This window comes from Rhipicephalus microplus, chromosome 3, assembly GCF_043290135.1.
Source record: "Rhipicephalus microplus isolate Deutch F79 chromosome 3, USDA_Rmic, whole genome shotgun sequence".
Classification (NCBI taxonomy): domain Eukaryota; kingdom Metazoa; phylum Arthropoda; class Arachnida; order Ixodida; family Ixodidae; genus Rhipicephalus; species Rhipicephalus microplus.
This window is the reverse complement of record NC_134702.1, coordinates 122,394,932-122,418,494: the sequence shown is the minus strand read 5'-3', so window position 1 is coordinate 122,418,494 and position 23,563 is coordinate 122,394,932. Positions and strand designations below refer to the sequence as shown.

The window sequence follows — 23,563 nt, the reverse complement described above, 5'->3', positions numbered from 1 at the left end:
CGTATAGCTCAATGAATACCTTCTACTCGATGCTCCACCAATGGAGCAAACAACTGTCTATTCCTCGGAGATGGTTCTCCGCTACTGCGCTCCCACACATTGCTTTCCTCCGCGCATCAGCTGAGAACAACTACGTCATTTCATCGACGTACAGCTTAAATGATACTTTCGCACAACAAAAAGCCTGTCTATACGGCCGGTCGTCTATCTGGCATTAGTACACACTGTTCTGCCATATATCCACAAGTATTGTTACAGCATGGCACCACATTCTGGTCGGGAGCCGTGTCGCGATAGTGGTCACTCAATTCTCAGTCTGGCTCACCGTGAGAGCATTACTGGCGTGCGGGTGACTCCCCAGCACAAGGTGCTGTGAAGAAAAGATCACGGGCTGTGACGAGAAAGACACGTTCCCAGGAGGACGGTTTAGTCTGCGTCTGGGCAGCCTCTTTTCATTAACTTACCTTCTTGTCGGGCGCCGTCTATCGACTGTCCATCATTCGCGTGCCCCAAACCTTACTGCTCTATCAATACATGATGTTATAAGTGCATACCTGTACAATTACATGCTCGAGATTGCAGGAATAGCTTGAACAGACGTTCATAACTTAAACAAAAATTAAGAAAAGGCTGACGTTTTCACTCGGACAATAAAAAGATTCAAAATGAGACTAGGAAAAAGAACAAAAAATTGAAGTAAAAATTCTGCCATGCAGAAAACAATTGTTCTCTTTGGCGTACAGTACACTACTTCAAAGCCACATCATGCTTTAAACTGCTTTGAGAAACCGTCCCACGAAGACCTAATGTCGGTGCATCTTCAACTGTGTTTGCATCTCCTTTTACAACAAATCAATAAAGGAGAAATGTAGTTCCAGTGTAGGCACTGCTTTTATAAAAGTCTAATAACCATTGCACGTGCATTCCCGTGATTCACCAATTGGTGTTCAAGTTGCTCTAGCTAGTGCAGTAGGCTTACGAAATATGCTTGTGATATTTGCTTCTCCACTCTGTAAAGTGCACATGAAACAACACTAGCTGTCTGCGCTACACCGAGACTGCTGACGTTACATGACCGCATAACTTATTCTTTACGTGCTACTGCAGTCTTCGTTCCAGGTAATCCCAAAATGTACACACAACATCAAGCTTTCAAAACGGCTTGATCAACCTTGTAACACTTGGATCAAAGGCTAGAAAATGCAGAACAGGTAATCACTCACCGACTGCGTCGCACGGAATCGATTCCCGCAATGGGTAAAGTCTGCCAAATTTCTTGCCCTCATTTTCATGGCATGTGCCAAACCTAGTCAATATTTTTTACGCTTCTATCTACCACAGGAAATGCTATAATTGTTTCACTCTTGGCCCCTAACAAAGCAGCCACCTTTCTTATTCGTGGAACCGCACGCAATCATCGAAGCCAGTGTCTTCATTGTCTTCTAGCCGCTATACAAATAAAACAAGCCCACGCGCAGTGGCTTATACGCAGTTGGTTAGAGACTAAAATAAATACAACCTGTGCCCCCCCCCCCGAGTGCCCCCATCCTAGAATATATTTCCGCAAAAGTTTCGAGCAGAGAGGTTTCTATTGTTACCAGGAGTTTAGCCGTGGCCACGTTTGTGTAGAGCGCGCTAGCAGCCATTTTACAGTAAAACTGGTATTAGATCACAACATGGCTCACGTGCAGCGCCGTAGTTGTCCACCGCCACTGCAAGTGTCCGCAACCACTATCACATAAAATAAGAAAAAGATACTCAAAATAGGAAAATCAAAGACATGTGCTGACATAGTAAAATTCAGCTCGCGTCCACTGCGAGCCACCCCAGTATTCTACCGCTGAGCACGCTGGTGCTTAGCATTCATTCACAAACATGCCTCAAACATGCCGTTCGCAAGCTTACCTTAATAAAGCACTTTAGAACCAGAAAAATACAACCAAGCGTCACACAATGCGAATCGCGTAACGAGTGGGTAGTCCATTGCTCCAACAAATCACAATAGCTTGTTCTTCATCGCTTATTAACTGTCGCACATTCCCACTTCATGCGTTATTGTTCATCGCTGTCAGCCACGGAATGCAACACAAAGTTTATTGCAAGTGTTTAGCGGATACCACGCTTCTCAAAAGAATGATGAACAACTGACTGTGCTGGTATTATTGCCAGTTTCAAGGTATCATTGAATGCCTATTGCAAAATGAGTTGTTAAATTCCCACAATGCAATAATTGTTCATCCGACTACTCTTGCAAATGAGTGTACTCAATGCATGGCTAAAATAAGACAAATAAGTACATTTGTCGATCCATCTTGATTCTAGCTACAGACACAACTGCGAAAGCAAGGTGAGGAGTAAGTGCGCTTTCGGGTTTTCGTGCTGCATGCCTTTTCTCTTTTTTGCGGCATTGTTAGGTGAATAGGCGGAAGCAAACGGTGTCAAAGCACTGTAATAAAAATTAAAGAAGAAAAGAAAAGCCCGCTTGTCCGAACATCAGCAGCAGCTACCACCCCCTGTTTACAAATTTCACGTCACATGACACGTCTGTGTCATAGTAATTTAGGTTTTCGCGTTAGTGACATCGAGTTTACAAAATATATATTTGGAAAAAAATCAAAACCACCGTAACAGACACAAAAGACGTCATCATGGCCAGAAGGCGCACTTCTTAGACGGGTTCATGCGAGAGCCTGGTGCACATCCGAAAGCGTCCGAGAATTCGGCCATGTTCATGATTGGCACAATGCAGCGGGAGGGGTCTGGGGCGTACCTTTCGTTAAACACATACCGGCTCGCACACAACTTGCTGCAATAGCCAATAAAGAAGAGACGCTCGGCAGTAAGGTTGACGCCCGGAAGCGTCACATCCCTTTTAACAGGCGGTAAGGAAGTGAAGGCCGCGTAAGAAACTGCCGTGCCAACAAAATCAGCCAAGTTCTCCGAGTCAATGATGTCGTTGAGCACAACCTGACGGGCTCTCGTCGTCAACTGCGAAGGTTTCATAAAAAGTTGGCAGATCCAACGCGCAGTGGGAATAAATGACATGCGAAGCACGAATGAGAAATGCAGATATGTCACTTTAGAATCCGCACAACGTTACGAGGTGGAGGTAAATGATACCGTATACGACTTCCGTGTCCTAATGATTATGTCTCGATGTGTCGTGTACCTTCGTCATCTATTCACGTCACGTGATACCAAATTTAGTATATGTGGAGCAAGCGAAACGGCCGTAAGCAGGCTATAAGTGTGGTATGTTGTTAAGTTTCCACATGACACGCGCGTCAGGATTATCATGTTTGCACCATTCATATATTTTGTCATCCATTGGCCTCACGAAACATCAAAATTGGTACATGTGGAGCTAGCAAAACGGCCACAAGAGAATCATGAAGGGCCCAATATACTCCAACGTAGCCTTGAGGCACACGCACGCAGGGCACAGCGACGCTGCGTTATATCCGAACGCGAGCACTCCGTCAGCGTGGCCCAACAGAAACCAGCGCAAAATGTGAAATGCTGCATTTCGCGCCGACGCATTACCCAGACAACACTGCGTCTCCCTCTCTTCGTGACAGGGTGACGCCGGACGCGCTGAAATGCGGATGCGTCAAAGCAACGCAGCGCGGCGCGCGCCTGCCTGTATATGGCAGGAGCGGCGCCTGGGGTGGCAAAGCTGGCGTGACGCGACGAAATTAACATTTGCGAGCACGCGCACCGCGTCACGTCGAAATGTATTGGTGCCTTCACTGTGGCAGGTAGCCATCTTCTCACGTGACACGCATCTCATGATTATCACGTTTGCACCAGTCACCTACCTTCGTCATCCATTCACGTGACGCTATACCATATGTGAAGCTAGCGAAACGGCCACGAGGGCTTCATGAGTGTGGTATGTAGTCATGTTGTTACATGACACGCATCTTATGATTATCACGTTTGCACCAGTCACATATCTTCTTCATCCATTCAATACCCGTAATACCAAACTTGGTATATGTGAAGCTAGCGACACGGCCGTGAGCGCATCATGAGCGTGCCACGTAGTCATCTTGTTACATGACACGCATCTCGTGATTATCATGTTTGCATCACTCACATACTTTCATCATCCATTCACGATCCGTAATACCAAATTTGGTATAAGTGAAGCTAACGAAACGGCCGCCAGCACATCATGAGCGTGGCATGTTGTTATGTTGTTACATGACACGCATTTATTAATTTTGTCGGGGCCTGTCGCTTGTGTTCACCATGCAGTCATGCCATAATTAGGGTTAACCATTGATAAGGTTAAGGTTGAAAGCACCGAAAATGAACACGTACATCATATAAACCAAATGTTTATATTGTCAGAAATCGCGTAGACTAGTAAATGGGGAAATCATGTGTATGCGAAGTTATACGGGCATCGCTTAGCCATGGCGAAAAAATTGAAATGAGAGCGCACTACTTAGGCGCGGACAGAAAGACAGGAACAAGTGCTTCAAAACGGTCATAAATCACCCACTCGCCCAATCAACCATATTGACGAAAAATTGCCTGAAGCAGTGGCACAACATTTTAACGTACCAGGTCACATCTTCACGATCTCAAACTTTATGTCCTTCAGTCAAACAGAGCAGGTTAACCGGAGAATCAGAAGGGGCTTTTCACACCATACCATAAGGTACACACATAATGAAAGCCATAAAAAAACATAATTGAAAGAAGCATGTAGCGCCTTTGTTCTTGCCTTACGATACAGCTCTTGTTCACTCAACCAATTAGTCATGGTGGCATCTCCTTCAAACTACTCAAATTTTGTAGCCGGTGTCTGTGCCTAATTGGCTTAGATATGGGAGGGGACAAAGCAAATACGCACAAGTGCTAAAAAATCAGTTACAGTCTTCAACATTTAAAGTAGGCTGGTCGAAACATTGGCGCCAGCAACCACGCCTTCAATACAGAGTTTCAATCTATTATGATGGTATCGCATTTATTGATCATTCCTAGTGAATCAACTGCAAACTCTTTTATGTAAATACTGATTTAGCAACAGTTCTCAACCTAATTGACTCTTTATAATTATGAGGAAATAACACCGCACATTTCGCCAAGTGTCAAAGAAGCCCATCATAAACATTAAACTATCTCCCGCTTAAGGAAACCACGCCTGGATGCGAAGCAGCAAGAAGATGGTTCCATTGAGCGGGGGACGGTTTACTTTATCGTGAGCTTGTGCTAGTGCTAACAGTGACAGTGAGAGTGGCGTTGACACTGGCGCTCATCACCGAGTTACACGAGACAAACCTGGGGAGGCGCTAAGCACACAGTGTTGAACCAGTGTTTGCTACTGGAACGAGTCAAATGCTGCAATGGTATATGTATTTGCCATCAATAATACCACTGTCTCAAGCATGCGCGCTCTAAATTTTTTTTTTCGAAATTGCTGGAAGGTACATTCACGTTAGCCTACCAAGCGAAGAAACACACACTCACTGCAGCTTTGTGCGACTCTCTCAAGCAAAGCGTCCTTTCCGTGTACTTTTCTAGAAACTCGGGTGTTACCCATTCTTGCGGCGTGCCATCCGCACCATAGTTGACTCCATCCACGTCGTAACCGTGCATCATTTCGTGGGCAATTATCTGTAATACAAAAGCAATTGAAAACGTGATCCGTCAAGGCTATTGTAATTTTAACTATAAACTCATACGGTAGAAGTTGTATAACCAACATCCGCTTATATAACTACCAACTCACGTATCCTCCCGAAAATGTTACCACATACATAAAGTTGTTGGTGCGTACTAAAAAAAATAAGTGGAACATCCCGCGTACACCGAGTACATGTTATGCGGAGCATGCGGAGGGAAGGTGACTGTGTTTCAATCTTTATATTGAGTGAAAAGTTACAAAATATTGTCATAGATATGTACACATCTCACATGCATTAACGTATGTTAAATAATCTCATATGATTTAGATAATCGGGTTACAGTTGCGTTTTAATGCCAACAGCAACAGGAGTATTAGCAGCATCAGAAGCAGTTGGATGAAATGTAGCGTGTGTGTTCGTGAGGTTGGTAGCCCACGCCACCGCTACATAACTCCACTTCAGTGGATTGCGCTGAACTAGAACTGACGGCAACGCAACATCACGGCTTTGTAATAGAAGTACATATGTGATGGTTACAGAATATCGAGCACTGCAAACAGAACTGAAGTTTTAGGAACATACCACTTGCGTCAGGTATATTTTCAAAGCAATTCCGCGACCTGGCATGGCCCAGTGGTAGAATACCTGATTGCAACACAGAATACTTGGGTTTGAGTTCAGCTTGGGTTTGATTTCTTGCACTCATTGGGTCAACACTGTCGATGCTAGTTTAGCCTAACGCTATGCATTTCAACTACCAATACGTGTTCTTGCTGTTCCACTGCAGGTGTAAACCATCAGACACTTGTGGCGCGTATCCGCAAACCTGTGGCACACACCGGCCTTTAGTACATGGTCATGATTCACTCGTGTCTGGCGGGAAAGACGTGACGAGGTAAGTGATGGCATTTTCAGATAACTCATGCCATGACCAGCCAGCCATTTTCGTTGAACCATCTGATCCTCCCCTACTAATTTTGGTTTACTCTAAGTTGAGCGAAAGATCACGAGGGCATTTACACGTGGGGGGGGCTTGGTAGATACATAGGGAGAAAGACACGCTAAAAGCCCTCGCTGTTAGCAAAGAAATCATAGCTCAAACAAATGAGAGTGCTTAGGACCCTTTGCTTCAGAAAACGCTGTAATATTTTTTTTGAAATACACTCGCTCCTAGGGCCAACGACCCTCGCACCGACACGAGGACAGTTCTTGAGATAATAGTCTGTACGAATGACAACATGAACCGAAGGTCTTTTTTATATTACCACAACCTTTGCACGACAAGTGTTCTGTCCAGGGCACGCATGTAGCTGTATATTGAAGTTCCATGCTCTTTGCGTTTTTATGCTTTGAGATACTACATCCTGAGGCTTATATTTACCGTAAACGCCACGCCACACGAAAATATCTTAGATGGTTGCATAAAATTTGATTGTCAAAAGCGTTTCACGAATATGCCACCTGCCCTTCTTCATGTTGTACACATCCAAACTCTCGCTTCCAGATTTTTCGTGTCGACCTAGGACGCCGATACCCGTATGCAACGAGTACAAATATATGGGTCCTCATCAGCACTGACCTCTTAATGACATACACTAAAATCACAAAAATACATACTTCAGCAGCCTTGCACGTGTCATAGTTTTTGCCTTACCTTGCCATTCTGGCCGCCGGTCCTCTAGAACTAATTAACCATCGAGGACGTTAGTACCGCTGTGCCGTTGATTAAACTCAGGTTTTGTTCGCCTGCCAGCTTCTTCGTAACATACGTTGTGATTGATTGATTGATTTGTGGGGTTTAACGTCCCAAAACCACTATTTGATTATGAGAGACGCCGTAGTGGAGGGCTCCGGAAATTTTGACCACCTGGGGTTCTTTAACGTGCACCCAAATCTGAGTACACGGGCCTACAACATTTCCGCCTCCATCGGAAATGCAGCCGCCACAGCCGGGATTTGATCCCGCGACCTGCGGGTCAGCAGCCGAGTACCTTAGCCCCTAGACCACCGTGGCGGGGCTAACATACGTTGTCGCCCGTCACCAAATGTTTCTTAAAGGTACACTAAAGATAACGATTAATTCGACGTTGACGTTAAAATGGCGGACCAGAAACTTCGTAGTGTACTTTTGTGCTAAGGAAGAGCTTATTTTTGAATAAAATCTTGTTTTAGTACTCCAAATCGGGTTAGCACACTTCAAATTACCCGTCTCAAGAAGCAGACCGGCCAGACCGTCTCACCCCACTGTTGCCATGCGCAACATTTCCCGGCTTAACAGCTCTAGTAGCAGCAGACTGAAAGCAGTGGGAGCCACAGCAGCAACGACAGCCATCGATCAATTTCCCGCCATATGTTTCGAAAATACAGACGTTTTTTTTTTCCACTGCGCCCACTAGATGGCACCACTTGTTATGCGTAACCATGCGAAAGTTAACTTTTGAATAAGTCGTGCCATTTCCCGTTGTAGCGTCCAGCGCTTCCTTTTTTCATGAATCAACCAGAAACAAACAAGCAGCATGCATTTTATTGCGTCTTTTAATGTACGGAACGTTCTTTATTTAGTGCAGTCAGATCGATTACTAGTGATTAGTTGTAGGTGGTCCGTCTGATGTCATCGGGACCATTTTGAAATTGTCCTACTGCGGCGCTTGTGTTCTTGTGCATTTACTTTAATTTCTCGGTAACTGGAGCACTGTTGTTGATAATATTGTCATTTTAGGTGTTTTCATACCTTCAGTTTTCACTCTGACGTAAATGTTTGTTTGACTTTACTGTCCCTTTAGGTACCCACAGGACTCTAACAAGGATACTATCAATTTACGTTGAGTACAAGAAAAATAAAGTGTACAAGGTACACTTCTCAATCATATATGCGTACAACACAAAGACGCGTGAGCCGACAGGATACCCCGACTTCTTCTGTGCGTTACGCGCGTGTCAATCGAAGCTTTCTCGAAAATGTTCCACTTTTCAAGCTGGATGTGAAAGCATACCATCAATGACCGAGTCACTATGCAGCGCTCATTATTTTGCGATAGCCCGTCGCACCGCACACCTCAGAGCTACGCCATCTAGACAGCGCTCTCGGACCTGTTACGACGGCCGCCATTTCTGCGTTTGTTAAACAAAAATTGTCAGATCCCACAAACAGTGGGAATTGATGACATGCGAAACACGAATGAGAAACGTTGATATGTTACTTTAAAATCAGCACAGCGTTACGAGGTAGAGGTAAATTATGCCGTTCATGACTTCTGTGTCATAATTATCATGTTTGGCTGTGTCATTTACCTTTGTCATCCATGGACGTCACGTAACACCAACTTTTGTATATGTGGAGCTAGGAAAACGGCCGCGAAAGAATCATGAAGGGCCTAATATACTCCAATGTAGCATTGACACGCGCGCACGCTGGACACAGCGACGTCACGTTAGCAAAACGTGACCACTTTGTAATCTGATGCCAGGCACGACTAGCGTCCGTCTGTGCGGCCCTACGGCAACTGGTGCGAAAGGCGACATACTGCATTTCGCACCGATGCGTTACCCAGACCACACTGCGTCTCCCTCTTTTTGTGACGGAAGGACGCCGGACGCACTGAAACACGCATGCCTCAAAGCAATGCAACGCGGACGCGCCTGCGAGTATATGGCAGGACCGGCGCCTGGCGTGGCAACGCCGGTGTGATGCGACGAAATGACCTCTGGCGAGCACGCGCACTGCGTCATGTCGAAATTTATTGGCGTCTTGACTGTGGCATGTAGTCATGTTCTCACATGACACGAATCTTGTGATTATCAAGTTTGTACTGATCACATACCTTCGTCATCCATTGGTGTCGAGTAGTACCAAATTTGGCATATGTGAAGCTAGTGAAACGGCCGCGAGCACATCAACAGTGTGACTTGTAGTCATGTTGTGACATGACACGCATGTCATGATTATTATGTTGGATGTGTCCTTTACCTATGTTGTCCTTTCGCGTCATGTAATACCGAGTTTGGTAAATGTGAAGCTAGCGAAACGGCCGTGAGCGCATCATGAGCGTAGCTTGTAGTGATGTTGTTACATGACACGCATCTTATGTTTTCATGTTTGCACCAGTATCATATTTTCGTCATCCATTAACGTCCCGTAATGCTAAATGTGGTATAAGTAAAGCTAGCGAAACGGCCACCAGCTTATGATGAACGTGGCATGTAGTCATGTTTTTATATCACACGCATCTCATTATTATCAAATTAGGGTCTGTCGCTTGTGTGCGCCATGCAATCATGCCATACGATACCACTTTTGGAACATGCAATGCAAACAAAATCACCGCAAGAGCTGCAGAACAATGAAATTTAAATCATGACATTCATCACATACTTGTCATAGTTTTCATGTTATGGCAACTTAAATTTGTTTTTCGTACAGTCATTCCAGCCCATACCAAGTTTGGTATCGATACCATTATCGAAACAGCCAGGAGAGCTAAAACTTGAAGGCGGCTAGATAGATAGCTTGATAGATAGATAGATAGATAGATAGATAGATAGATAGATAGATAGATAGATAGATAGATAGATAGATAGATAGATAGATAGATAGATAGATAGATAGATACGCTCAATGTCGCCAAAGTTCGCTAAGAAATTCTTTGCAATTAAAAGGGTGCGCTTACACAAAAGGGGGTGTGGTTATAAATGGTTCACAAGCGGGGTTTGTATCAGCAGTTTTCGCCCACCACTCAAGCTGGTTTCAAGTTTTCGACCACCTGACTAATTTTATACACCGAGCATCTGGACTCACTACCGATGGTCACCAGTGCCGCAACCCACAGGTATCACAGGCCGCGAGCCGCAACTCTTTTGACCGTCAGGCTATCAACTGAATCTCCGGAGGGCACGGTCTGTGGAACAAGTTGTGAAACCTAATTGGTGAAAGTTGAGAAAACCGAGAGAGACGTACCTGGATTGACTCCAGAGCAGCTCAGCAAATGTTCTTTTTTTCTCAGGTATACCTCTGCATTTTCAATCCTTCTATTCTCATATTACGCGTATGCATCACATGCTACTCACCGTGCCAATGCCTCCGTAGTTCAAAGCAGCAGGACCTTCGAAATTGAAAAATGGATGCTGAAGCAATGTTGCGGATACAATAAGATTGTTGATATTGGCCCTATAGAAAGCATTTGGTACAGTTTCGTCGAAGATGAATGTCCTCGGGTCTTTCCATGGTCGATGGGCCGAAGCTTGTAGAGCGGCTCTGTACGCTTCGAAAAACCTTCCCGTATCCACATCCGGCACTGAATCTGTAGAATTTATTTCAAATGAATTTGACATGTATTGATCAGGGTGTTGTCGTCTACTAGCCACTGCGCTATTGACACGCCAAAGAAATTAACCAATGCCTAATTACTAAACGAAAAAATTACTAAGCGCATGCACATGTCAGGTCGAGATAAAGGCAGACCCAGAAAGAAATAATCATATATATGTATAGGCTGATTTGCTTTCGGGGCTTCCTCTGTATCGGCATATATGTTGCGAAACTCGCCCACTTGATTCCACCAAGTTTGTACTCTTAGCACGCAGTTTCTGCGGTAAAAAAAAGCGTCAAAAGCTAGAATGCCGTATCATTGAACAATGTATAGCTTTCAAGGCTGAACTGAAGTCCAGTCAGGTCATACTGTCTTCAGATTTTATTTTATATGCGTTATGATATTGGAAATCTTTACCAAAGCTCTCTTTTTAATTATTATTAGGTATCGCCAGGAGCATGCTGTCGGGCATGCAACATCCCTAAACAAATTCTGAGTAAGCGGGGGTAGCTTTCGAATATTTCCACTTAAAATGACAACACTGCTCTGACGCTCAAGCGACTGAAAAATTTAACCCCCTGTCAAAAATCTGAAGGGTATTTTGCAGTTTAATTTAAAACATCTTGAGTGACAAGCCGTGGTTTGTAGCTATCTGCTTTTCATTGACCTTATGAAGGAGGGTGGGGGACAATTAAAACTTCGCAGGCCACAATCCCATGAATTGCTGTAAAAGAGCGCCCTGAGGACTTTTGACCAGACTTCACCTATATCCTAAACTTTTCACGTGTCTGAAGTGCGCGTTTATACCGTTGAATCCTTTTTTTTTAGCCTTTATCACTTCTTGTGAATCTTCACCTCCTAACTATAGGCTTCGACACCAAATGAGGACGGGGAAGCAGGAAAAGGCGTGACAATGGACGGAAATAATGTACTTATTTGGTCAACCAAAACCATATATGTATATCCAGAATTATTTTTTTTCACCTTTGTCTTTTTGTTTATTTGGTTTTTGAAAAAAAACGTGCGTTGTGCGTGTGCCTAAGTTTGTGCGCGTGTTCATTCGGTGACTCATTTGACAATCTTTCCCTTGATTCCTTTCAGCCTTTTAACCTTTTTTCTCTCTCTCTTGGATCGGAGAATAGATATTTAAAAGCGCGCTGAAGCCTGGTACTTCCTGTCTTCGGGAAGATCGGTCTGAATACTCAATTCACGAAGACCGAATGTTTGACAAATAAAACGTTTTAGAGAAGCGTATAGGTTTCCATATATATATATATATATATATATATATATATATATATATATATATATATATATATATATATATATGCGCGGTGATGGTCTTCTTGATCTTGCATATCATAGAACAGTAGTTTGGGATGGCTGGTGACTTATGACTTAGTAACTTAGTATAAACAATAAACATATTTGCACGTGCGAAGTGGATGCAGTGAGACGTGGGGACAAAAAAGCACAACGCAACTCCTGTGTCATGTCCTCTAATATGCGCTTAATTATTTGTATTCTGCCAAGAAATTGACGTTCCCGCTAGAGTGGCAATACTTCCGTTGTTCAACATCGAAAATGCACGTATTCCCGAACAATACCAGGCTGCTAATTCACGTATTCAGACTTTTAAACTGCGAAATAGAACTGCAGAGTGCACCTTCAAAATCGCCGTGTGCTATCATAGTATTTCGCTTTTGCTGTCCCTCCATATTGCACAAACAGAAAATATAGCTCAAATATGCTGTCTGAATTTCACGTTAATATTACACTGCTCTTTTCTATGGTATGTAACACAGTATGACACAGCAATGTGTATATATTTCGCAACAGAAGACCAGCCTACAGGACATAGTGATAGAGTGAGTATAACCAAACTGAACTGAAATGGTGATATCAAAATGAATTTAGTTGCGACTAACTAAACACTGCCAAAATAATTTACCGCCATACCTATAGGGTTTATGACCCACAGCCGTCTCTCGGTGTACTTAAAGTGGGAGGTCAATTATACGCACCCAGAATTGGAATGACTCTTTTTAAAAAGTTTTGTTGAGTTTCGCCACATGAATCATAGGATAGTTATTTTGATTTAACTCCTTACCGTAATAGTCATCTATCTTAGCAGGGTCGAGCCGCTGGCCAGGACTTCCGAGGTGGGACTGCATGTTGCTGATCTTCTCGATTGCAACTTCCCGCGCGACGCCTGTCACCCAACTCGAAGTGTTCAGAGCTGTCCGGAAGGCCTCGCGAATTCTTCGCACCATTGATGTTGCCATCTTCACTGTGTCAATATTTGTCACTGGTTTGCGTGTATCAAAACGAAAAGAGAGTTCTTCGTTATTTTCTGGCATTGAGTTCAATACTTATGCACCAGATATGAACGCTTGAAATATGGCCGAGCAGTGGGTCAAACAGTTTACATGGCATTGCTCGTACTTCACGCATCGCTTTAGGATCATCCATATGCAGTAGAGGCAAACACCACGTATGACCAAGAAGACTCGCGTGATAAAATATCTTTCCGAGTCTCATAGGCTTATTCGGATGCTGCGAAATGAGCATGCTTATATTTTATGACATTGTCGCATGGTACTAAGATTATCATTGAATGAATAGATTATTGCGTATCAACTGTAAGAACGTTCCCAAGGGTAGAGATATTTGCAACAGATATACCTTCAGAAATCCACAGAAGGTAGACACAGAAGAATTTTAATGAGACACATCAAGTGTAGAACTTCTTCGGGGCATAGCATTGCTGGGTATAACTTTTATCACAGGTAGAGCAGTGGAGATGACACATGAAGGAGGAAGGTACCTGCTTATGTTAATTCAATACCCTCTGCTAAATGTGTTTGCTTGCCTTGCATAAGGTTGAGAGTGTACACACATAGTGCAGATGATGGGCTGCTGTGCTTACACCAGGCATTACCAAGTAATGAAATCTAATTGTATTCTTGCAAGTTTGGGTGTTCTTGCACAGTTTGGGTGTTCAATTATAGTAACTAGAAAAATGTTACCCATGTATATTAACATCTGGAATGTCAAACTGAAAATAACGTTATCATTGTAAATAAAGAACACGCAATAGAGGACTTCAGAAATATCGACCAGCTGATGTTTTCGACCATGCACTGACATCGCAGAGTAGATGGGCTTCTTGTGGTTCTTCATGTCAAAAGCTAACCACAGTAACCACTTGGCCACCACGGCACACATATTATAAAAGGAAACAAAGCAGCCTGAGAACTGTCATACGCATCGATAAAGCACCAGTCGGTGCTCAATTAAGAAACGGAGTGCAAATGCTCTGTTGCAAGAAACATGGAGAGGCTGTCGGTACAGTAGTCCAGGGCAGCGTGGAAAAAAAGTAAGTAGAAGGTGTATCGCATTATGGGATTTCAGGGTTCTAAGCGAATTTCCATAAAAAACAATGTTTTAGTTGAATCAAATATTTATTTTATTGCCTAATCAGGATAGGAAAACTCTATAGCAAAAAAAGCAATAAGTTTTGATCTCCAACCAGACAAAAAAAACTCAAGCTCGCAAAATTTATGACTGAAACAATGCTGCTACGTAGTACCACATATGTGGTAAAAAAACGGAAGTATGGATACTTGCTTCATAGGTAGGGGTAACAGTGCCACTGTAGGGAATGTCACATGTTCCTGCTCTGGGCAAATGAAGCAACTGCTCATTAGCCATTCTACTTCCAGTGTGCTAAGCGCGCTGCCGGAAATTATTATTCTCAGAATCCTTTTAGAATAAGAATGACTTTGACAACTGGCCTGCAAAATATTCATTGCAGAGATAATTTGTGGGAATAATTATCAACAGTGTGATGCATTATTATTTTTGATCGAAGGACAACCTTGCAAATGAATGCCTTTTTTTGGTTAGGTTGTTCACCCTCACTACCATACACAGTTGCAAAAAAATGTTCTCGCTGATACACGGTTGTATCGCACACTGGGCACCACACTAGAGTACTGCCACAATACTTACAGTATCTAGTGCAGGTTGATTCAGCATGTGACCCTTATTTCTACAACCTTACCTGGCATTTGGCAAAATAAAGCACATGCATGAAATTCCTAGCCCCGATTGTAATACCTATGAAGTTTCATGTTTGTATATTTAGGATAGTGAATGTAACTTGTGAATCATGTTAAAAAGTGTATTCTGCAAATTAAACTCTGCAGGTTTTGAATCTTCGCATGTTGATAATAAATAGTTGTCATCTCTACACTACATCAATTATTTTCATTTAAAAGTTTTGAATTGTGCTTTATTGCATGTGACGACCAGTCTACATAGACGAGCGAGCTGGCATTACACCACCGTAAGCTTAGCGAGCTCTATGCTCATTACGCCTTTCACTGTCTTCACACCTAATTTTTCCTCTTGTCTAGAGCCTCTCGGAAATGTCAGGCTGGCAGACCCAGAAAGCTGTTAGCAGAGTTGAAGACCACAGTCTATGACAACTGTGTAAAGTTAGTGGCCTATGATTTGGACGCTTATATATTACAGGGAAGTGCTTTGAAAGGAAGCATGTGCTTATCTCGGACTGGAGATGGTTTCTACATCTTGTGCTTTTAACGAGAATGCTTCAGTTGAAGGTATAAAGCACACGAAGGTCTCCTTGTTTGCTACAGCACCAACATTTGCAAAAGCAAGAGAGAGAGAGAAATAAAGATGCAAGGAAAGGCAGGGACGTTAAGCAGACGCACATCCGGTTTGCTACCCTGCACTGGGGAAGGGATGAAGGAGAGAAAAGAGGTTGCAGAGAGATGAGAAGGTACACACAATCACGAGCACACTCGGGGAGCACACACAGTCTACAGGCGGTCGCTCAGGTTTGTTGACTTTAAGTAAAGTAGCAGTGCTTTAGTCGCTTTCTGCGCAACTGAGGCAGATGCCCAAGGTCCTAGTATCTTCTGCACACAAAATGGTCCGGGGTCAAGTTGATTCAAAACCATCCGGAGCTGGCATCGCTGTGTGTCGTAGCAAGCGCAGCTGCACGGGACGTGTTCGATGGTCTCTTCAGCTCCGCAGTAGTTGCATGTAGGAGTGTCTGCCATACCAATGCGAAAGGAGTACACCTTTGTAAATGCAACACCCAACCAAAGGCGGCATAACAGTGTCGCATCGGAGCGGGAAAATTGTGATGGTAGCTTTATCTTGAGCGAAGGATCCAGTTCATAAAATTGACACCTTTGGAAGCTAGTAGACGACCAGAACGTGCGTGTGAGATCTCGAGCCAGCAGGTAAAGTCTTGCTGCATCATTCCTTGATAGAGGAATCGGGACTACACGGGTTTCTTCATGGGCTGAGCGGGCTGCATCATCGGCTAATTGATTTCCGGTAATATCGATATGTCCAGGCAGCCACTGATATATAATATCATGCCCTCGTGCTAGAGCTTCATGATGGCAATGTCTTATTTCTTGCACCAATTGTTCATGACTCCTCCTACGCATGGTAGACTGCAAACTCTGAAGCGCTGCCTTCGAATCACAGAATATGACCCATTTTCCTGGACGTTCTTGAACGAGATATTGTAAAGCAGCCCTTATAGCAGCAAGCTCTGATGCCGTAGGTCTTGTCATATGCGACAACTTAAACTTGATTGTCATTGCTGCAGCCGGAATTACAGTGGCACCTGATGAGCTGCTAGACAAGACGGACCCATCAGTGTATATCGGCGTTCGGTCCAAGTACAACTCATGTAATAATAGCACTGTTCCTTGCTTCAATGCTACTCTGGAGTGATTGCTTTTCTTTTTGATACCCGGAATTTCTAGACGTATTTGCGGCTGGTCGAGGCACCATAAAGGACATGCCATTCTCGCAGCTGGTGTATATCCTGATGGAATGCTGTTTAGGTGCTTGGCTATGACGTCTGAAAACGAAGCACGTCGTCTTCCGGAGGGTAGAAGGGCGAAGTGGTGGTCAGGGACACGGCTAGCATGTCGAATGTGCGCTCTGAGGCAATCCACAACTCTATTTGTCTTGACCGGATGGTCTTTGGCAAGCATGATTGTGGCATGAGTAGAAGCGCATCGGGGCAGTCCGAGGCAGATACGCAGTGCCTGACCCTGCAAACTCTCCAATGAATAAGTATTGGATTTGCAAGCGTTAGTCAGTACGGGCAAGCTGTAGCGCAATAGACCCAGAAATAGGGCCCTGTACAGCTGTAGCATGGAGGCCACAGAAGTTCCCCATGCTTTCCCGCACATGAATTTCATTATATGCACAATAGATAGCAGTTTCTTCTTCAAGTACGCACAATGTGGCCTCCACGAAAGACTTCTGTCGATTATTATGCCCAGGAAACGATGCGTCCGTGCATATTTGACTCTGCCCATTGATGTAAACAGGGTATGGCGTCATTGGTTTGCGTGTAAACGCCATCAACGCGCACTTGATAGTTGCAAAAGCAAAGCAGAGGGCTTTGCAAAAGCAAAGCCCTAATCAAACATATAAAGGTAAAACCTGGGACAATTTTCAGTCCGTGCTAATCTCTACACTTTTGTGTTCATTTCGTACGTATACCTCGATTTATACAGCGTTCATTAAGCGCCCAGCTTTGACAGTTGTTCGTTTGCAATCGTCCTGCGGTGTTCTTCAGCAGCATCTTTAGTGGCGGAACAGCGCGCAGCAATTTTGTAGCTCCTTGTCAGTCTTGGCATCAACTTCGAATTAAAACTTCCGTTGCACTTACGGTGAAACTGAGTTTTTTTTTATTGCAAAGAATTTATTGGCGAACTTCGGTGACTTTGAGCGTATCTATCTATCTATCTATCTATCTATCTATCTATCTATCTTTCTATCTATCTATCTAGCCGCCTACGACATATAGTTCTCCTGGCCATGATATCAATACCAAGTTTTGTATGCTATTACATGACTGTGTAAAGAGCTGAAGTCACTAGTCATACCATGAAAATGACGATATGTATGTCGTGAATGCCATGATTTGCATTTCATGGTCTTGCTGCTCTTGTGGTGGTTTCGTTCACATGACATGTTGCAAAACTGGTATGGCATGACATGCTTCATGGCAATTACAAGGGACAGACATTAACATGAAAATCATGACATGTGGGTCATGTAAAAACATAACTACATGCCACTCTTATGATGCGCTGGCGGGCTTTTTGTTAGCTTCACATATGCCCAATTTGCTATCACGCGACGGGAATAGACGACGATCGTAAATGACACGTCCAAACATAATAATCATGCTATGCGTGTGATGTAAAGCATGACTACATGCTACGCTCATAGCACGGTAGCGGCCGTTTCGCTAACTCCCCTTATGGCAAATATATATTCAGGTGATGGCAATAGATGACCAAAGTAAATGACACGTCCAAATATTATCATCATGACATGGAAGTCATGTAAGGCCTATATACATCTGCCTCGTAACGTTGTGCTGATTTTAAAGTGACATATCAACCATTTTCATTTGCACTTCGCATATCATCGATTCGCACTGTACGTGGAATCTGTCAATTTTTTTATCTCCGGATTCACGGCTTTACACGAGGCTCACGGTAAGCTGTACCCAGGCTTATGTTAACGACTTCAGCTATCACAAGTAATAAATAATACTCAGGGCATTAGCTTTCGGGATGGAGATGTACCACTGTAGGCGTCAACATGATTGCATTACCGTCAAACGGTTGTATAGCAGCCAAACACAAATATACACTGTAAAAGTTCTCATACACAAATGCACAATAAACTATGAACTACAACTCTAAAGATATGTTTTGCTTTGTTATACAGATTACTACTATGAATCAATTAGAAAGGGTTTCTTGGATACACACTGGATATAACATCACGACACCTTCTGCGAATGATTTAGTTAACGAACCACGCGCTCTTCGAACCTGTGGCTAAAAAATTTCATGACACACCCTTCGGACTTGTTTGAAATACACATCCTCTGGAAAGCCGACATGACGATAAACGGTTTACTCAAATATTGCAGATATACGCGTTGCTCAAAATGGTATACAAGCAGAGCTGTGAATTGCCGGTTCCCTAGGTGCCCTCTTTTCGACGTTTTAAAAGATTGCTGGCCAATGGGAGGCCTAAATCAAGAGGGCTGTTTGGAACAAATGCGTTTGTTCCTTCTGTTAATGTGTATAACAGTTCCATTTCATTAGGAGGCCGAAATATGGAACGCCTTTGTTGACAGTTTCCAAAGGCGTATCTCACTTCTGGTAGAGCCGCGGCAAAGGCATTCGGCTGCTGACCTACAGGTCGCGGGATAGAATCCCAGGCGTGGCGGCCGCATTATCAATGGCGGCGAGAATGGTTCAGGCCCGTGTGCGCAGATTTAGGTGCACTTCGAAGAATCGCAGGAGGTTGAAATGGTGATATCTCTAATAGCCATGTGGTGGTTTTCGGTCGTTAAAGACTAACACGTATTATTATTATTAATATTATTATTATTATTATTATTATCATTATTATTATTAATAATATTATTATTATTATTATTATCTCACCTTAGTATGCCCGAACCAGTGCGCATGGAAGTTTTGTTGGATGTCGAATACAAGTTTTTCGACAAAACTCGATAGCTGACTATGAAAAGTCGCAACTTGGCGAAGTTGATAACACACCATTTAATATAAAAACAGCACTGCAGCCTAAGAATGACAACATTAACACACAAATCTCTGTGTAATATTTTCGTCAGTCTTTGTCTGTAGTGCTGCCCCACCGCGGTGGTCCAGTGGGTAAAGTACTTGGCTGCTGATCCGCATGTCATGGGTTCAAATCCCGGCAGTGGCAGCTGCAATTCTGATGGAGGCGGAAATGTTGTAGGCCCGTGTGCTCTGATTTGGGTGCACGTTAAACAACGCCAGAAGGTCGAAATTTCCGGAGCCCTCCACTACGGCGTCTCTCATAATCATATGGTGGTTTTCAGACGTTAAACCCCACATATCAATCAATTGTATGTAGCGCTGGTCTGGTATTCAATTCTGCCAGATGTGCGTTGTGATCCGAAACACTGAGAGGGTGTCGCGAGTACTGAGAGACCCAAATCTGTATTTCCAAACAAGGTGATTAAAGTATACGCAGTCGAAATTGAGCTTTAGGCAAAGTAAGAAAAAAACACATTTTTTTGTTTTTGAAGTGTTGTGAATCGGTATCGTGTGTGAATCACCTTGCAGTCTATATGTATACATCAACGGGCTGATTTTTAGCTTCGCCAACTCACAGTTATTTTTTCTAATGTGATGCTTTTTCTTGTTGCAGTGATTGTGTTTTAGTCAGAATTGCAATCTAGCCTCGAACAGAATTTTCGAAAACAATTTGGGAACCATATTCTGGCCTAAAACGGATTTTCCGCGGGTCCGCGTCCAGCATACGTCGGACAGTGTACCAGCCTTCCAGAATCTGGCGCCACACTCGTCTAATAATTGTGTATGGCACTTTGAATCCACCACTCGATATTTCAATGGGAAGCGAGCGCTGCGCAGGTGGCACGCCTACCCTTACTCTATACGCGCATACATTTCACACGATGCGCTGCTCTGGCGAGTTGCCTGCGAACCAGCTAGTAGGACAGAGCCACCATGAGGTGTACTGTAACGTTTACTCGCGTTTGAAGCTTATTGCCGCTTTTCCGTTCCGATTTCTAGATTTCTCAACTTATCAGCGCATTCTCGAAAAGCTCTGATTTGTACCACGAATATTGTTGCAAAATAATGCAACATGTTTTTCTATATTACTGTATGATGGCCTTCGGTTGTCTACTTACAAGATTTTTAAGAAAAATCGAAGATGTGGTTTTTTATTATTCACATTTCAGTGGAGTACACTTTTGCCAATATGAGAAATTTGAGGCAATATATAAAAATTTACATTTGCCCTGCGGCAACAATAATTTATGTGCCTAATGAACACACTATATCTTTAAAACGTGTCAAGTTTTAAAACGCTGCTTGCATTACTTTCGGAGAAAAACATTGGGGAATACGTAACTTCTTTTAAACTGTCGCAAAAGTAGACATTTTTAAAAGCTATTTTCTTCAGGTCAACAAACTTGAAACCGTACGAATTCATTCGTTCTTAGACATGAATTTCAGGTAAAAACTATCTTTCTTGAAACAAAAATATTTTTCTTTTTATAGCATCTTCAATTTTCGAAAATGACAGGTGACGAAATAGGTGCCTCCGTGTTAGTGAAGTTTGATATTTTTTTTCTCGTAAGTTATGCCGTTAATCATGAAACAATGTTGACTTTCGGGCTACCTGGTGAGAGGTGCATGAAATATAAAATACTCGATGAACTATAAAATATCAACTTTTGGGCCCGTGTCGATCTCTCGTGGAATCACCCAGTTACTAACTGTTCACTAACATAGGTAGTAAACAGGTCGCAAGGAGTTAGTAACGGCTGCAGCTAGTAACTGCTTACTCTCGTAGGTAGTAAACATGTTGAAAAAGGGTAGTAATGGTTCGATAAATGTTGTAAGCTCTGCAGTTACTACCTGTTTGCTTGCAGTTGCTACCATTTTACTAACTTTTTTCCAAGAGTGAAGAGACAGCAGTGCTGCGTGCAGTAATTACAACCACGCATCTACCCAATTATGAAAAGTAGCCGGGAGTCTTCGCGTTCCTTCTTATCGGCGGCTGTCTTTCTTCCATCTCGGCATCCGCGGCCCAGGCAGGCTCGCCGATCGCAACAACGTGCACCCAAATCTGAGCACACGAGCCTACATAATTTCCGAGAAACGCAGCCGCCGCAGCCAGGATTTGATTCTGTGACCGGCGGGTCAGCAGCCGAGTACCGAAGCCACTAGACCACCGTGGCGGGGCCAGTCTTACTTTAGCTTTTCAAAAAATTTGTTCGTCTAAGTATTTGTGGGATGCGTCTGACTCACTCCAGCGTTTTTTTCGTCAGCAAGAGAATGAAGCGTTTATTCTGTGACAAACTCACGCAAATCACAAGCTTTGTGTACGTGTAGCCTCTAAAACACCCAGCTTGGGGCAGTTAGTATTCAAGCATCTGCATGGTGAAATTGTAAGAAATGCAATGCTACTGGCTCCTAATATTTAAATTGACCAGGCATCAGTAGTAATACAGAGAAGTGAAAGATGGGGGAACAAAATGTGGCACATTGCAAGGGCTGCCGAAATTACGCAATCACGAATGGATATGAAAGCATTACTAATACGCAGATGGAGTGAACGTGCAATGTATCGCATATTTATCTATTCAACTTCTATCCTGTTGCTGCCGACATGAGAATATCCGCTTGCGCAATCACGGTTGCCTTAATATTGCATCATCTTTCCTCGAGTAATACGAAACACGCATAAGGTGTAATTAAACTATATATATATATATATATATATATATTTATATATATATATATATATATATATATATATTTATAAATATATATATATATATATATATATATATATATATATATATATATATATATATATATATATATATATATATATATATATATATATATAACCGCAAGAAGTTTAGGGTTTAGGGGTACAATAAGAACGAACAAAACCGCTACTGCCAGAGGAGAATAGGATGGCCGGTAGGAGAGCTGATGTGTTGTTGACAGAACTGCCGATTAAAAGGTATTACATTGTGTTGAGGGCGCTTGTCCACAATACTGAGGTATGACAATTAACACGAAACATTGCCACTGATGACCCCGCCTTCACAGTCAGTCTGACACTTTCCGATTTGCTGGAAAGTAGTCAGAGTAATTGCTTTCTTATGGTGGTTGCTCATAAGAAATAAACATGTCCTGCTTTGGTATTTCTTTTAGTTGTTGCTCTTGCGTGACAGCACAATTATATTGAAGACCTAAATTTTTTAAATAAAAAGTTTTTAGTGATTCGGTAGTTCTTTCTATCGTGTCATTCTTCTTAGTTTCTCATATACGAGTTTACATAATCACGTCTCGAAAGCAGCAGAACAAAGGAGCACACCTACCGTGATGCAAGTAAGGGGCCGCAAATGCGAGCTTCATGACTTTTTGCACGTCCGTGTAGCAAGTGTCGATTAAAGCATCGTCGTTCAGAAAGATCGTCGGATTCGCAAACGGCACCAGCTGTCTGAACAGGCTCCATGCAATCAGGAAGCGAATCCCTCCTGCGTCTACAGTTGCGAACAGTCCCGCGACAGTGTAGAGTGGGTGCGCTGTGTACATAATCGAGTCGCCACCCAGGTAGGAATTGTTGGTGTGTTTGGCAAAAGCGGAGGCCCATTCCACTGAAAGCCGCAAGAAGACAAGTGTATAGTATGGCAGTTGCTATGAAAACCAGTGGTACTCACGAAAAGACAAAACACGCAAGAACTTGCGTCACGAGTTCTCTCTGTTGCCAAAATCAGGTATGCAGCTGTTTCTATTTTTTAATGCGCTTCAACAGAATAACACGCTCGTGTATAAACGTCTGAGTTCCAGTCATGCTCTGTAGACTTTGCATCGCTCAGCCTAGAGCACCGACTTCATCGACAGTAAAGGTTCAATTTCTCGTCGTCGATTGTGATTTTTAAGCGTTTGCAGATGCCACCCACCAAACGTGGCGCGAGTTTCAATT

General features: G+C 43.2%; 1 protein-coding gene across 1 annotated transcript in view; it reads right to left on the bottom strand.

The window, feature by feature from the left end:
• Positions 1-2,632: 2,632 nt before the first annotated feature.
• The window catches only part of LOC119168528 (neprilysin-1), a 91,305-nt gene continuing 70,374 nt past the window's right edge, over positions 2,633-23,563 (bottom strand). Inside the window, exons 9-13 of the mRNA XM_075890196.1 lie at positions 22,956-23,234; positions 13,056-13,253; positions 10,704-10,936; positions 5,482-5,628; positions 2,633-2,988 (exon numbers count right to left, since the gene is read on the bottom strand). Coding sequence (XP_075746311.1) covers positions 2,647-2,988; positions 5,482-5,628; positions 10,704-10,936; positions 13,056-13,253; positions 22,956-23,234 — 1,199 coding nt within the window. The 3' untranslated portion in view covers positions 2,633-2,646. The remainder of the gene's footprint in view (positions 2,989-5,481; positions 5,629-10,703; positions 10,937-13,055; positions 13,254-22,955; positions 23,235-23,563) is intronic.